At 32.5% G+C, this 14605-nt stretch overlaps 1 protein-coding gene across 5 annotated transcripts in view; it reads left to right on the forward strand.

The window, feature by feature from the left end:
- Window positions 1–14605, forward strand: part of LOC128240342 (microtubule-actin cross-linking factor 1, isoforms 1/2/3/4/5-like) — a 100675-nt gene that overhangs the window by 30766 nt on the left and 55304 nt on the right. For all 5 annotated transcript variants that reach the window (XM_052956952.1, XM_052956948.1, XM_052956953.1 and 2 more), the window contains exons 15-18: window positions 284–2472; window positions 2822–2986; window positions 9033–9206; window positions 14220–14303. In XM_052956952.1, coding sequence (XP_052812912.1) covers window positions 284–2472; window positions 2822–2986; window positions 9033–9206; window positions 14220–14303 — 2612 coding nt within the window. The remainder of the gene's footprint in view (window positions 1–283; window positions 2473–2821; window positions 2987–9032; window positions 9207–14219; window positions 14304–14605) is intronic.

Below are 14605 nucleotides of genomic sequence, written 5' to 3' on the forward strand. Positions count from 1 at the left end.
AATTATAAGACCTGTTTTTAGAATATAAACAAAAATACAATAATTGTGTAAGGTAACATACACAAAAGATTTCCATCTGTATGTTGAAGGATATGTGTTCAAAACCAATTATGTTTTATGTTGCATCTGCGGACCAGTTTAAAAATATTGCTATATAAAAATTGCACTTCATCAGCATTCATTTTACAGAAGAAAGACAACTCAGTATGAATTAAAACAAGGCCTAACAGTTTCTTCCCTTTCATATCTACGTAGGTACTCATAAATCCCTTAATGCTTTCAGATGTGCTGGACCCCAAATCAAAAAAGCAGTTGAGTGTCTTCCAAGCATTATCAAATGGCATACTAGATCAAATTAACGGCACATATCGCAACCCTGCCACTGGTGAAGTGATGTCAATTCCCGAGGCCATACAGAAGGGCTTCATTCTTGCAGACTTTAGAGAGAACTTAGCAAATGGAGATGTCGATGCCCACAATGGTGGGTTTGCACCTATGAAAAATAAGATGAAAACTGTTAAGTACCCAGTTGAAGGAGTTATTGACCCGAAGACCGGGGAATGGGTCGGAGTGAAGGAAGCTATTACTGCTGGAATTATTGACCCAAGAACTGGACTTTATACCAATCCATTGACTGGAGAACAAATGAGCATTCTTGAAGCAGTGCAGAATGGTTATCTGGTGGCTGATCCGGCATTGCTTGATGAAATAACTGAAGAAAATGGAATGTACACATGTGTGGATTTTTCCGATGTTTCGCATGAAGTTTTGTCAGTGTTGGACCCAAGCACTGGTGAAGAATTGAGTTTAAAGAGGGCGATACAAGATGGTGTCATAGATCCAGCAAACTCACTCTACCGTAACCCACATACTGGTGAAACAATGAGTGTTGCCGACGCCATTAAGAAAGGATTGATCAAAGTAAGACCAGTTGACTCGAGCACTCCGAGTGAGAACATTCTTACATTCAAGCAACTTCATATCAAAAAGCAGAGGTTCATTCCAGGGATGGGTGATATTTTCGAAGGTGATGATATCGATGGCCTCCATAGAGATCCTAATAAGAAACTTGCTGATGCTCTTCGATCAAAACATGATATGTCTGTGCCTTTAGCCAAAACTGCTGGAAAACGGGAAGTGTCTTTAGAAGAGGCTGTTTCACAAGGCCTTATTGACTTTGTCAAGAATGAGTTCTGCCCACCTGGTGGAAGCCCTATGTCAATCGAAGAAGCTGTAGAAAAAGGGCTGATATCTCCCCAAGCTGCCAAACAAATCTTGGATGTGTACAGTGAAAATTCTATCGGACAGCTAATCAAAGATGGGAAATTTGACCCTGATACTGGATTAGTCACTGACCCGAATACTGGACACACTATATCACTTCAGGGTGCCATTGCTCAAAGAATCATAGACCCAAATTCTGTATTCTTGTATGATAACCAAGCTGGAAAAGTTGTGTCACTTGCTTCAGCAATTGAAAGTGGCCTCTTAGATCCCAAAACTGGAAAGTTTGTCGATCCAAATACTGGTGAACAGTTGTCATTGTCAGAAGCTGTAGCAAGAGGTCTTGTGCAAACCGATATTAATCCTGATAAGATTGTTGATAACAGAGCACTGGTTTCAAAACTTGCTGCTAAGACGGACCTCAGTGTTAAATGTGTCCAGGGACCAAACGGTGAATTAATTTCACTTGAAGATGCGCTTAAAGCTGGAATAATTGATCTAAAGAATGGGAAACATGTGAACCCCGCCACTGGTGAGATAATGTCACTAGCTGATGCTATTAAATCTGGTAAGATTGATCCCAGGTTGGTTGTGCCTTTACTTGAAGCACTCGATGAAATGTCAATAAATGATGCTGCGGAGAATGGTGTACTTGATTTGAAAACTGGAATGGTTATAGATCCTCTTACTGGAGACAACATGTCGGTAACGGAAGCAGTTGCTAATGGAGTTTTTGATCCCAATAGTGTAATGCTAGTAGATAACAAGACCGGAAACATTGTAAGCCTTGGTGCTTTGATAGAATCGGGGCAATTTGATCCAAGATCTGGAAGATATATCGATCCAGATACTAAAGAGAAGATCACGCTTGCCGAAGCCATCAAACGAGGCCATATTGACCCAGAAATCAACCCAGACCAATTTGCAGACACGTCAGCAACTCTTCGCGACCTCATTGATGGTAACAAGGTGAATCCAAGAACAACAAACTTTGTAACACCAAATGGTCAATCCATGTCTCTCCGAGACGCATTAGCCAATGGTTTCCTCACAATGACCTCTAAGGTCAAGGTCGACCCCTCAACTGGGGAAGTGACTTTAGCCTCGGAGGAGGAAGAGGTTGTACAAAGCCTGCTGGAGATTAGGGACCAGTCAGACTGGCTTCAGGAGATTGAAAGGAGGTTAGCCCAGCAGGGTGCGCCAAGTGAACGTATGGAAAAATTGGAGAAACAACGGGAAGACTGTCATGTGAGTTGAGTTTGCATTCATTTATAAAAATTCTTTATCTCTGCTTTACCCCACAATGTTTTGGATACAATTTAAAAAAAATTTGGTAGTGAAATATTGTTGCTTTACTTAAGATTTCCTTTTTGCAAAGACTACTGTGAAATGTTTTATGTTTGGGATGTCTTATTTTTGCAGATATTTGGCACAAATTTATAGTCCGTGAAAAATGACCATATATTTTTTTACCAGCGCCACCATTGCTTGAATTTTTTATGTTAATTGTATGGTAAAATTATTAATAAACTTGCCTGTTTTTCCGCGAAATATTCTTCACTGCTTTATTTCTGATAAATGTTTTTTCCCTTTAAAGGACCTGAAGCAGAGTATGGATGAAAAGGCTGACGAGATTACAGACTCCATCAAAGAGGCTGCGACCCTCGTGGGGGCCAACAAAGTTGACAGCAAGGATGAAGGGGCACAACAGCTACAAAAACTCAAATCCAGTACCTCGGACCTCCGTGTTAGGCTTGATTCAGTGAGTAGTATGCATGGATTTTACACGTACACAAATGGTGCTTAGTGTAATACAATGCAGAAACATAAGTCCAGATGCCTTATTCATTAGGGTTCTAAGTAAAACTACCCAACTAAGCGAAAAAATGATTTTTTCTAAGTTGAATTTAATCAAAGTAGCAATGTTTTAACACCAAAGATATAAAAATAAGCAAGAAAAATATCCACATAATAAAGGCATATGAAAAAATAGAGGGTATAAATGTTTTTTGATAGTAAAAATTCGAAACATTTCCTAAGTTGAAAATAGTCACATTGAAGTTTTAACAATACAGTTCCAGTATATCTGACTTGTGGTCGCCTGTAGATGTTTAAGTTTGTATACTAGGTTTCTGTCTCTCACTTAAGAGACAACTGTATTAAACTGTAATTGTTTTGTTTAAACTCTATAAGCAGATCATCAAGTATTTCAAATTCAAAAGTTAGCAACGATGTTGTTAATCATGCTGTTAACTCAAAATAATTCTGAACAATAGGCTCAATATTTAACATACCATCATCATTAGAGATTGATACTGTTACCTGTTACTGCCATGAGTTATCCTTAGTAATGTATTTGAGGGTCTTTATAATGGATGGATAATCCCTTTACAATAACTACTATTATTATTATCATTATAAGAATTTTAATTACAAAAACTAAATAAAATAATTTGTGTGCAAAAGAATAGCAATGCATTTATGTTTTTGTCAATGATCATTTTACTGTTGATTATTTTTTTAAAGTGGGGTTTCTGTATGTATTGGTGTTAATTTGTTCTTTAAAATTTCATTTACTTTTAAAATGGTTCAGTAAATAAATTTACAATCCTATGTTATTTTCATTTCATAAACTCTTAAAAGGGAAAATTATCATCCAATTATAGTAATTGTCAAATTATACAAAAATATGACTTGATCCTTGCCATTGATCTGAACTTATTTTTAATTTAAAAAAAATCCAAATGAGTGTGAATCCTATTGAAGGGTCTTTCAAAGGTAATTGTTGTGTAATTGTACATTATGGGTTGGGTATATTGTTAAGTTTTAAAGCTGCACTCTCACAGATTGAACATTTTGACAACTTTTTATTTTTTTTTGTCTTGGAATGGGCTAAATTTTGCGTAAATGTCTGATAACTGGTGATATAAGACTGCTGATAAAATATCAGATCACAGTTTTTAATATTTATATTAAAAAATTATGCTTTTATGACTAAAAGCGTAACAAACACTTTAATGAAAATGATTTTTTTGAAATATTTTCAAACAAGGGATCTGTTCTATTGTGAGTCACTTTATATGACTGAATTGAAATCATTAATGCCAAAATCAGATGAGTCTGAGACAAAAAAATTTTTTAAAGTTGTTGATTTGGTCATTCTGTGAGAGTGCATCTTTAATTATTGCAAATGACTATTTGAAGAATTCATTTTCAAATGGAAACCTATTGCTTAAGAAAAAAGCTACTAACTTGCAATAATTTCTCTGTATGAGGGATTTTCTATCTTTATCTACCATGTGTTTGGTACAAAACAGTAACTCAACGTAACAGAACGGATAAACTTCTTATTTAAAGTCCAATTTGGAAGTGAAATTTAGACACACTAAGGATTAAGTCGTCTTAAACACAGTTAATAACAGTGTCTAGTGGCAAAGCTGTGAAGGGTTACTCAATCATTCGACTTTGAAATGACCAAGATTTATTTAGTGCAAAATGAGTCTCGTTAAATGTACCAACATGTTTTGTTTTTATATTTAGGTGCAAGTTTTAGTGCATAATGTTTTATTACGGTATTACCATAAGTGCATTACCAATGCTGGATAATAAATGTATTTGGGGTTTTAAAATACTGCTCATTAATGGATTATTTATTTTTATGTGCGTTAACTTTTGACAGGGATAATAATATAGGCATTATCCTTGGAATAAAAACATTTATAAAAGTAGCTATAAACATCGTGTTTTGTGAAATAATTTTGTTTGAAAATTAATGGTAGCTAGGGAAATCTTAAATGATACAATCTTTGAATAGTGTGCTTTCTGGTTATTTTTAAAATGGCCGAGGTTTTAGGCCGATAATTTACTGATAATCGTATTGTGATCCTGTGAAGTGATAAAAAAATGTGGGAAACATTTCATATACTAACAGCAATGAAGGTACAAAGAGCTATGTATTTTGTAGAGAATTTGTAAATCTCCAAACAGAGGAATTTGATTAAATATATTTATCCATTTAACATATTTCCATGACTGAACCATGCTTATTTTATGAAGAAGGGGAAATAAATTTTATCTTTCTGATTCTTGACGAGTTATTTTAATAATGCATAATCCTGCAGTGCTATTAAAGCGGTCAGTTTCATAGCAAATAAATAATTTGGGCTGAGTTCTTTAAAAAATAAGGAAACTGTTAATAAGTTTTGTGTCATTATAACATTTGTCATGATAAAGGAAATTTTAAGAATTAAATGCATTTTGCAAAGAAAATGATGTTCAAACGTTACCGTGGATTTATTAGGAAGTGGAAATATGGAGGCTGTTCATGGCCAATAAATGGCAAAGGGAGACTACTTATTGTAAGTTTCACTGTAGAAATTACCTCCCTTTAATTATTATTATTAATTATTATAACAGTAAGCTCAATTCTGCTCACCTGCCCCTTACTATGAGCTTGTCTTTTTCTCAAAAGAGTCAGGGGTGTTGATTGAGAGGCATTATTAGGTAAAAACCTCTACCTAGGCCAGATATTTAAAAAAAACTAAATTTAAGATATACAAATGAAACTTTGTACATTGCCAAGGCAAAATGTACATGTGTTATGATTGAGCAAGCCCATAACTATTAAGGAAGTCATTGTCCATTTAAGTCCCTTTTTATACTTATTGAGTTATTCCCCTTAAGCCCCTTATTCAAGTGTTCAGGGAAGGGGACATATCACAGTTTCACCTGCATCTGCTTGGCGGTACCAAATTGGGTCAGAATGTGCATGGGCATAATGTCTTAGACAAGTTGGATAACCAGTCATATTGCTTGAGTCACTTTACAGTTATTGCCCTTTTATGATTGAAATACCTTAAATACTGTTACACCAGACAAGCCTTCGTGTAAATTAGTTCCCTTTGTGGCACTCATGTTTAAAATTTAGATCTGAAGATTTTTTTATCAGATATGTTGGAACTATGAAGTTCACGCACAGAAAATTAATGACCTTTTTGAAATGTACTTTTCATGAATGATAACTTAGTAAAATTGTATTAACAAATTAAAAAATCATAATATAATAATCACAAAACAACCAAAAACGATCCATTCATATCCAGCTGTTCAGTTTGAATGACTGATGTCACAATTTTGTAGCACATTTTAATAATCAAATCACCCCAATGCATCTTCTCACAGTCCTCAGTGAGATTGATGAATTTGCAATTTTATTGGTGAAAGTTGAGATCACTAAAAAAGTCTTTTCAATTGTGTTGCTTATATTATCATTTTATGAATGTTCGTGTGTTTAATATTAAATGTTTTGTAACAAAAATGGAGAAATTTAGATATGCTTGGATTTTTCGGCTAAAGGTATTTTATAATACTGTTAAGAATTCTTAATATTTCAACTTTAAAAGTGATTATTTTTATAAATTGGTTACATTTATCGTTTTATGTCTAAAATGTATTTTATTCTGTTCTGGAGAGTAACTTCGAAAATTAATTTTGTTTGATGAAGTCGAGTTAATGCTGTAGTTGATTACATCCAATTTCATACAAGATGGAAGTTTTTAAGAGGTTTTTGAACCCATTACAGCATATTCACTCTATCGACACAATCTTGCTTAACTTATTATAAGTCGAATAAATTCAAATATGAATGTAATGTAAGTTTAGTGATGTTAGGTAGTTCATGATAAAGTATATAAAGTTTAAAAAATCTCGAGGTGTTCTTTAAATGTGATAATTATGTAATTATATATATAGTTAGCATGCAGGTGGCATGAATTAAATCTTAATGATTAAGAATTGGCGTAGTGAGCGTAGCGTACAAGCCCTTCTTAATCGCTATAATTTTAATTCAGGTCATCTAACTGACTTAGAATACAGCCTCATTGTCTGACACTTTGTCAATGCAAAGTCTGACGCCGGGAGTGTGTATCGGAGGAGTGGCAGTGGGAGGAACTTTAAACACTCATGATAGTTGAAATTCTTAATGGTTAAGCCTAGTACTTAATGATTGCATATCTGCAATTTCGTTGGCTGTAAATGTAGGTTGCACTCTAAGTTGTCCTAAACAACACAAGAATCACTTACAGTTTGCAAAAAAAATCTTGAATATACCTCAACAAAGCAACTGAGATACAGACACATTGTTCAGAACATGGTATCATGTGATATTGCTTGCAATTTCTCCAAATCTATTTTCGTAAAAAAAATCAGTAGTATTCTGTACTCTATTGTTTACAAACCATGCAAAGCAGACATTAAACCAAGTTTCCTCCATTTCCAATCCAAGTGTCATTAGAAAAAGGGACAATACTCTGGCTTGTTTGGTTGACTCAATATCGTAACTCGATATCTACCTATTAAAACCTGATGCATCTCTTGAAAATAATGCCCACTTTGTTATTCCATCGTTAATGATGAGAAAGATTAAATACTGACTCTGTATCATTGTGAACTGTTTTTACTTTACGTTATATAAAATGCGAGACTGACTTATGTTCAATGCGTTTCTAAAGCCATATAGGTGGGTTTGGGCTGTGCTCGTATTTGGTATCAATTAACATGCTATATTGAAAACTTTCAAATGTCTATTTGTTGGTCATCATTTTAATGTTCACTTTGTTTTGGAGTTTGATAAGAGATTGATGTGGATTTGTTCGAGTTTTTTTGATCTTGTACTGGTGGTGAATGGACATAAAAATAATAATATTTATTCTATAAAATCGGTCGAAGATCTGATAATAAAATGATAAAATCATATCAATACAATCAAAACGGATTTTTTTTGTCTTAAATGAAGATGATTATCAAACTAACATTTCACAGTGAGTCGTGAGATAAGTGTTCAGATGGTTTGGTTAAATTCTATAATTGACAAACAATTTAGGAAATAAATTTATAAAAGAAAACTGTGGAAATAGTGTAATCAAGATAATGATTGTGTCGATATACATGCACAGAGTGAATCAGGTGCTTGTGAAGGTCACATTCAAAGGTGACTGTAGCATTGAGCCAAAACTTGTCTTGAAGTCTCAAAGGTCACAGAGGCCAAGGTCACAACCAAGGTCACAACCTCCCAAGGTCAGGGGAGGCTATTCTACATGGTGGAGAAAGGTCAGGGTCAATGATGAGTTCATATTCAGAATGTGTATTTTCATATTCATGATTATATATTTGTTATATTAAAATCTCAAAGGCCACAGACATCAAGTCCAGGGGAGGCTACTCTATATGGTGGAGAAAGGTCAGGAGCACTGTTAGGGTCACATTGACAGGATTATAGCTCATAAAGGAGACCAATTCATGATGAACCAATGGCATTATCCTTTAATTGCTATAAACACTGATCATGTTTTGAGAAAATACAAACATCTTTTTTTAAACACAACTGAGATTAATTTAGGAGATGACAATTCTTTACTCTTTCTTCTCAATTACTTGCTGCTTTTAAAATTAGTTGTGAATTATAAAGAGCTGAATTAGTTTAACTTTATTTATTTGAAAACGATTATGGAACAAGGTATTACAACATTATATTGATCAGTCTTGTTGGCACGATGTCACGCGAGGCTCAGTGGTCTGGCATATGGTGCTGGAATTATGTATGATTTTCTACCAAAAGTAAAAGGATTGTTCTGGTAACACAATGTTTACAATTCAACATTATTATAAACTATAGTTTTGAATTGAAGGGCTGAATTCATGTTTATTTTTTTATCAAAAGTAAAAGGATTTTTCTGGGAGCATGAAGTTTTCAATTTAATACCATATTACTATTCAACATTCATAATTGCATTTGTTCGCTGTACTTTCAGACATCAGCGGAGACGACCAAGCGATGCAAGCGCCTGGATGATATGTGCGATGATCTGGAAGATTTCTACAGCCAGCTACAGGACCTAGATCAGTGGCTCGACACAGCCATCGAACGCTCCGAGGATCTTAAGACTGCACATGATGGCGTGGATGTTCAGTATAGTAACTTTAAGGTAGGCAGAAATTATTACGCAGTATTATTTGAGCTGTGAAATCTAATTTCTGGTGTTATTTAAGCAAAAGCTATGGTGTCGAGACAATGATCTTGTCAGGTATTCATAAAACATATTCAGTCATTTCTTATTTTAAGTCAATTTCTTAAAAAAAATTATAGTCAAATTAAAAGAAAAATATAAGTGATTTTTTTAATAAAAGTATGTAAATTCAATAACATCAATGACAATAAAGTGTTTCAGGTATTATTATTAAGAAATCATATTAAATTAGCAGAAAAATACTTAGTTTTGGAAAATGACTTAAGTTAGGAAATGACTTAAGATGTTTTATGAATACCGTCCCTTAGTATCATTCACCTTTAAGTTAAGAAAATGAATTTCTTTACTTGTTTAATACTTTTTAACCTGTAACACCCTCTTTTCAAATTTTGGCTTTATATACATTGTACATACTACAGTCGAACCTTGTTGGCTCGAACTCACAGGGACTGGCGAAAATACCTCGAGCCTTGAACAATTCGAGCCAAGCGGGAGCTTACTGTCAGTAAAATAATATCGGTCCTTTACATCCAGTTCGAGCCAATGAGAAATTTAAGCCAAGCGAGGTCCAGTCAACGGAGTTTGTATAAATCTATGATATTTTATAAGCTGAAAAAGTAATGAGAAAAAAAACAACTTATGATAATAGTTGCTGAATGCTGTCTGAGGAATATGCGAAGTATTTGATTAATCTATGAGTTTTATTATAAACAAGACAAATGACAAAAATTAGTTAGTATTTTCATGTCTCAACCGATGGATTTGGCTTACTCACTACAGATCCTAGTTAAGCATTTAGAAAGCTTGAGGCAAAAACGTCCAGCAAAATTCCATTTAGTCCTTAAATAGATTTTTATTTAAATTTTAAAGAGTTTAGCTATTTGTGCATGCATGCGGCTGGTTTGTATATTGACATTTAGTGTACTGATAGTTATTGTTAATGTGCCTGGCTAAATGCAGATCTAATGTTTTAATTATGCCCAAATAAACACTAACTTTTACTTAGTACTCATTTTTCATAATCTGTAATAAAAATACAATTAAATTTGTGCAAAATGTATTGAAAGAAAGTGAAGAAAAGTGGGCATTTAAATGAATTGCCCTTTTTGAATTAAGAATTAATTGAAACTAATTGAACATACTCCTGTATAATTCTATAATTCTACCCGCTTTAAACTGTTGAATCTTTGATATTGTGATAAATTATCAAACAGAATTGTAATTGAACCGTTTAGCATTCAGCCTGGTTTCAAAGGTCATTAATACCTACCAGAATTGGTCAATACATTTTTTTCTATAACTTGCATACTATGGTATATCTATCAATCAATTATCACGGGCCTTTTATTAGTCAGTTCAAAGGACTGCAAACAAACATATTTGCAATGAATTGCCTACATTTTTCCTTTAACAAAAACATCCAACAATCTCATACAATCAATAAAGGGAATCAAAGAGTATTGGAGTTGTTTACCAGTACTTTCATGTTAATTCTTTAAATTCTCAAAATTAATTTGAATTAAACGAAAACGTTTTGTTTCGTAAATGTGAATGAAAATGAGAGTATTTACAATTTCACAGTTTGAAATAATCAGCAATAGGAATTAATAACTGGGATATTGAAGTTTGTTGTAAATTATATAACAGCATATATAATTATTAGGATAGTTTCTCCATCACGGGGATTAGCGGATTATATCTGAATGGATTAATTATGAAGAAGGCAAAATTGCATGAAAACGACGATAGAGATATATTTTCTATTAATTGTGGAGTTGATATTTTAGTAATTTTTAAAGCAATCATAAAGAAAAGCAATATAAAATAGTGTCATATTTACATATAATAAGAGTCACTAGTAAATTTATGGATGAAATGTAGTTCAGTACACTATTCCATTTGATGCTATTAAACAAATTGTTCATTTTAAGTCTAAGAGTCACCCTAACAGTTGACTCGAGTGCTATTGAAAGTAATAATTTGATAAAATTTGTTCATTTATAATGTGATAAATTTCAAGAAGTTTGTAATGTTAAATAGAGACTAAATTTTGATGATATTTTGCATGGTGTATTTAAGACTAAACCTTTTAAAGTGATTAAAATTTGTAAGACTTTAAACAAATATGTATAGTTGCTTATGAAGAAGTGACATCAGATTTTGAATGGAAATGTAGAAATTTATTGCAGATAAAATTCAGTGTTTGAATGATAACTATTTTACAAGTGTTAAATCTAAGTATCTTTTTCTGTACTGGTAAACGAAGAGTATTTATTTCATTGATTAGATAAATTCGCAGTGATCGATATATTAGAGGACTGAACAGTTCAAAGCTTCAATTATTGTTTTTGTAGATATTGTTATGGAATATTGACGCAATAATTGCTTTATGATATGAATGAAGAAAAAAAATAGAAGTGCATTGACTGTTTAATGAAATTTATAGATCATTTGCGTGTATGGATATATTTTTTTACAAAAATGTGATCGTAACTCGGACTTTAACAGCCTCATTATACGTAACGTTTTAATTCAAAATATTGAAGTTTGGGGTAAAAAAAATAATAAGTTTGACAAGATTATAAATCCGACTTAACCGCCTCATTACACTAACATTTTAATTCAAAATATTGAAGATTGGGTTAAAAAGAAATGTTTGAAAATATCATAAATCAGACATACATGTAACAGCCTCATTATACTAATGTTTTAATTCAAAATATTGAAGTTTGGGTTAATAAAAATTGTGTTTGAAAAGATCATAAATCGGACTTTAACAGCCTCATTATATGTAACGTTTTAATTCAAAATATTGAAGTTTGGGTTTAAAAAAATTCTGTTTGAAAAGATAAGATATATTGGGTTGAACTTCATCTTGTATTTATACAAGTATTTTTGCATATGTATGATAACAGTAAACGGCAAACAAAAGTACTTCTACGTATAAATAAACATAGATGAAACTTTTTATTAATTCCATTATTTACAGTGCCATAAATAAATTTTCAAGAACCATTGATTCATTGATTTTTACAATCTCAAAAGATAAAGAATTGTTTAGTGGGACAAATCGCTGTCAGATCATTTAAACATTAATGTGCTTTCATTGTAATTTAAAGATATAATGATAACGGAATTTTTGCATTAATTTATGCAACATTTTATAGGTATGATTTGGCATTCTTAATTCATGTCTTGTTAACCATATTGGCCCATGTTTTATTTATGAGATGAAGTTATTTATAAGAAAAGAAAATATCGACATTGAAATTTGGTTCAAAAATTTGCATGTATTTAACAATAGGGAAAAATATGTCTACAAATTATGTTAACAGGACATTGACTTTGTAACTGAGTTTAATAGGATTTATAAAGCTTTCCTTTCTGTTAAATCAGGCAGCTATAATATCTGAAATCATATAACTGTTTCTGTCTGTTTCAATTATTCATGTTCATTGATTGTTATATACTTTATTGAAAATTTTGCAATAAGTCTAAAAAAAATCCAAACAAATTTTGTATTGACTTAAATAACGAATCCAGGAAGTCGTATAATTTGTTCTTCTTATCAATGATAAATTAGTAAAAGGAAATGGATTAACAATTATTGTACATTGCCATAGAACTAAATCTGAGAAATGGACCATGATGAAGAAAAAAAAAGTGATCATTCATGTTTTAATTGATATAACTTTGAAATCGGTACAGATGCCTGATGAAATACTGATTGAAAATCAAATCAGTAAAGTAAAGATCTTTATTTTCTCTTCATTGACCAATGTAAAGAGTGGATGCTGAATTTGAAATTTTGAATTTTTAATATGAAATTCAGCCTGATTATTTGTGCACATCAATGTTTTAGACATAATGAATGAACATGAACAAGGATGGATAGATATGGAAGTCTGTGTAAGCTTCCTAGAAATATATGGAAAATAGAGAACCATGTATGTATGTTTGCAAATCCAACTGAATATGCTGACGATACTGAGCAGATTGAGTTTGGAAGAACTGAAAATGCTGATAGGTCTGTGCAGACTAAGGAAAGTAAGGTTGAAACTGCTGGGCTAAGTGCTGACAGTAAGAAATGTGCAAAAGGTGGAATAATTTACTGTGAAACTGATGAGGATGTACAATATATGGATAATAAAGATGATGAAGAGTTTGTAGAGAGTTCAAGTCACAGTGAAAATGTAAAGATGTTTGTTTCTAAGTTAGAGAATGTTACTCTGCAATGTCAGGGTGAAACACAGGGGAATACTAATGTTCAACTAAGTGTTTTAAGTATGGATGCTGTTAAATCATTTGAGGAATTAGAAAATGTAAGTCATTATGATATCTGCTTTAGATTTTGGTAAAATTTTCAATGGCTATATAACCAATGTCAACACATTCCATTACCTCATTCATGAAAAACTGTTTCAAACTCTGAACACACTTTCTCTGTATCTCTCTTTCTGGACATTATAATAAACAATGTTTTGAGTCTGCCATTTGATTGTCAGAAGGTACTTCAGTGTCTATGGCCTTCTTTGCACTTTTATGTAAAAAAATGAAAAGTTTTGACCACTGTCCAAAATCAAAAAGATGACCAGCAGCTTTGTTATTTTATAGTTATTGCTCACATTACAGGCAATCCTTTCAGATTGAGGTTATAATTTGTGTGGTTTTAGGACGTTACTGAGGAGTTGCTATTAAGGAGAAGAGGAGCAGTTGATGAAAAAGCAAGCCATCATGATGAAATCATACTCAGCCTTTTAATAGTCTGAACTATTGTAATATGGAAATTATGTAATATTTGCTTGGTTTCAGGAGTAAAACTCATAAAGAGCTGCAAGGCATTAAACGTAAAGGAGCTTGCCAATGTCATCAACATGGCCGACAATGTTTGGATGTCACAAATTCTCATCTTATTAATCTTAACACTTCAGTCTGCATATTGCATATAAACTGTGATGTATATTGTTCCAGGAGTTCATTGAAGAGCTACAAGGGAAGGAAGAGGAGCTGGCAAAGGTCATCAAGATGGCTGACAACTTCAAAGATCAGGCACAGGTAAAAATTTGTGGGATGTCTGGTCTTTGAAATATGATTAATATATTTCTTAGAAATATCCCTTGTTCCATTTTAAGTTATAATTCACAACATTGTTTAGACCTTTAAACCTTTCGCCAAATAAAATTAATGGCCATGATATACTTATAAAGAAAAGGAAGCAAAAATAATTGCTGTAACTCCTTAAAATAGACATTGACTCATTTACATTGTTGTGTTAGCTATCTGGAATTAGTGAATACATTTGAATTTGTTTCATTTACTCTTTATATTGGTCCAAATGTATCATGATGTTATTAAAC

This window comes from Mya arenaria, chromosome 7 (assembly GCF_026914265.1).
Source record: "Mya arenaria isolate MELC-2E11 chromosome 7, ASM2691426v1".
NCBI classification, from domain to species: domain Eukaryota; kingdom Metazoa; phylum Mollusca; class Bivalvia; order Myida; family Myidae; genus Mya; species Mya arenaria.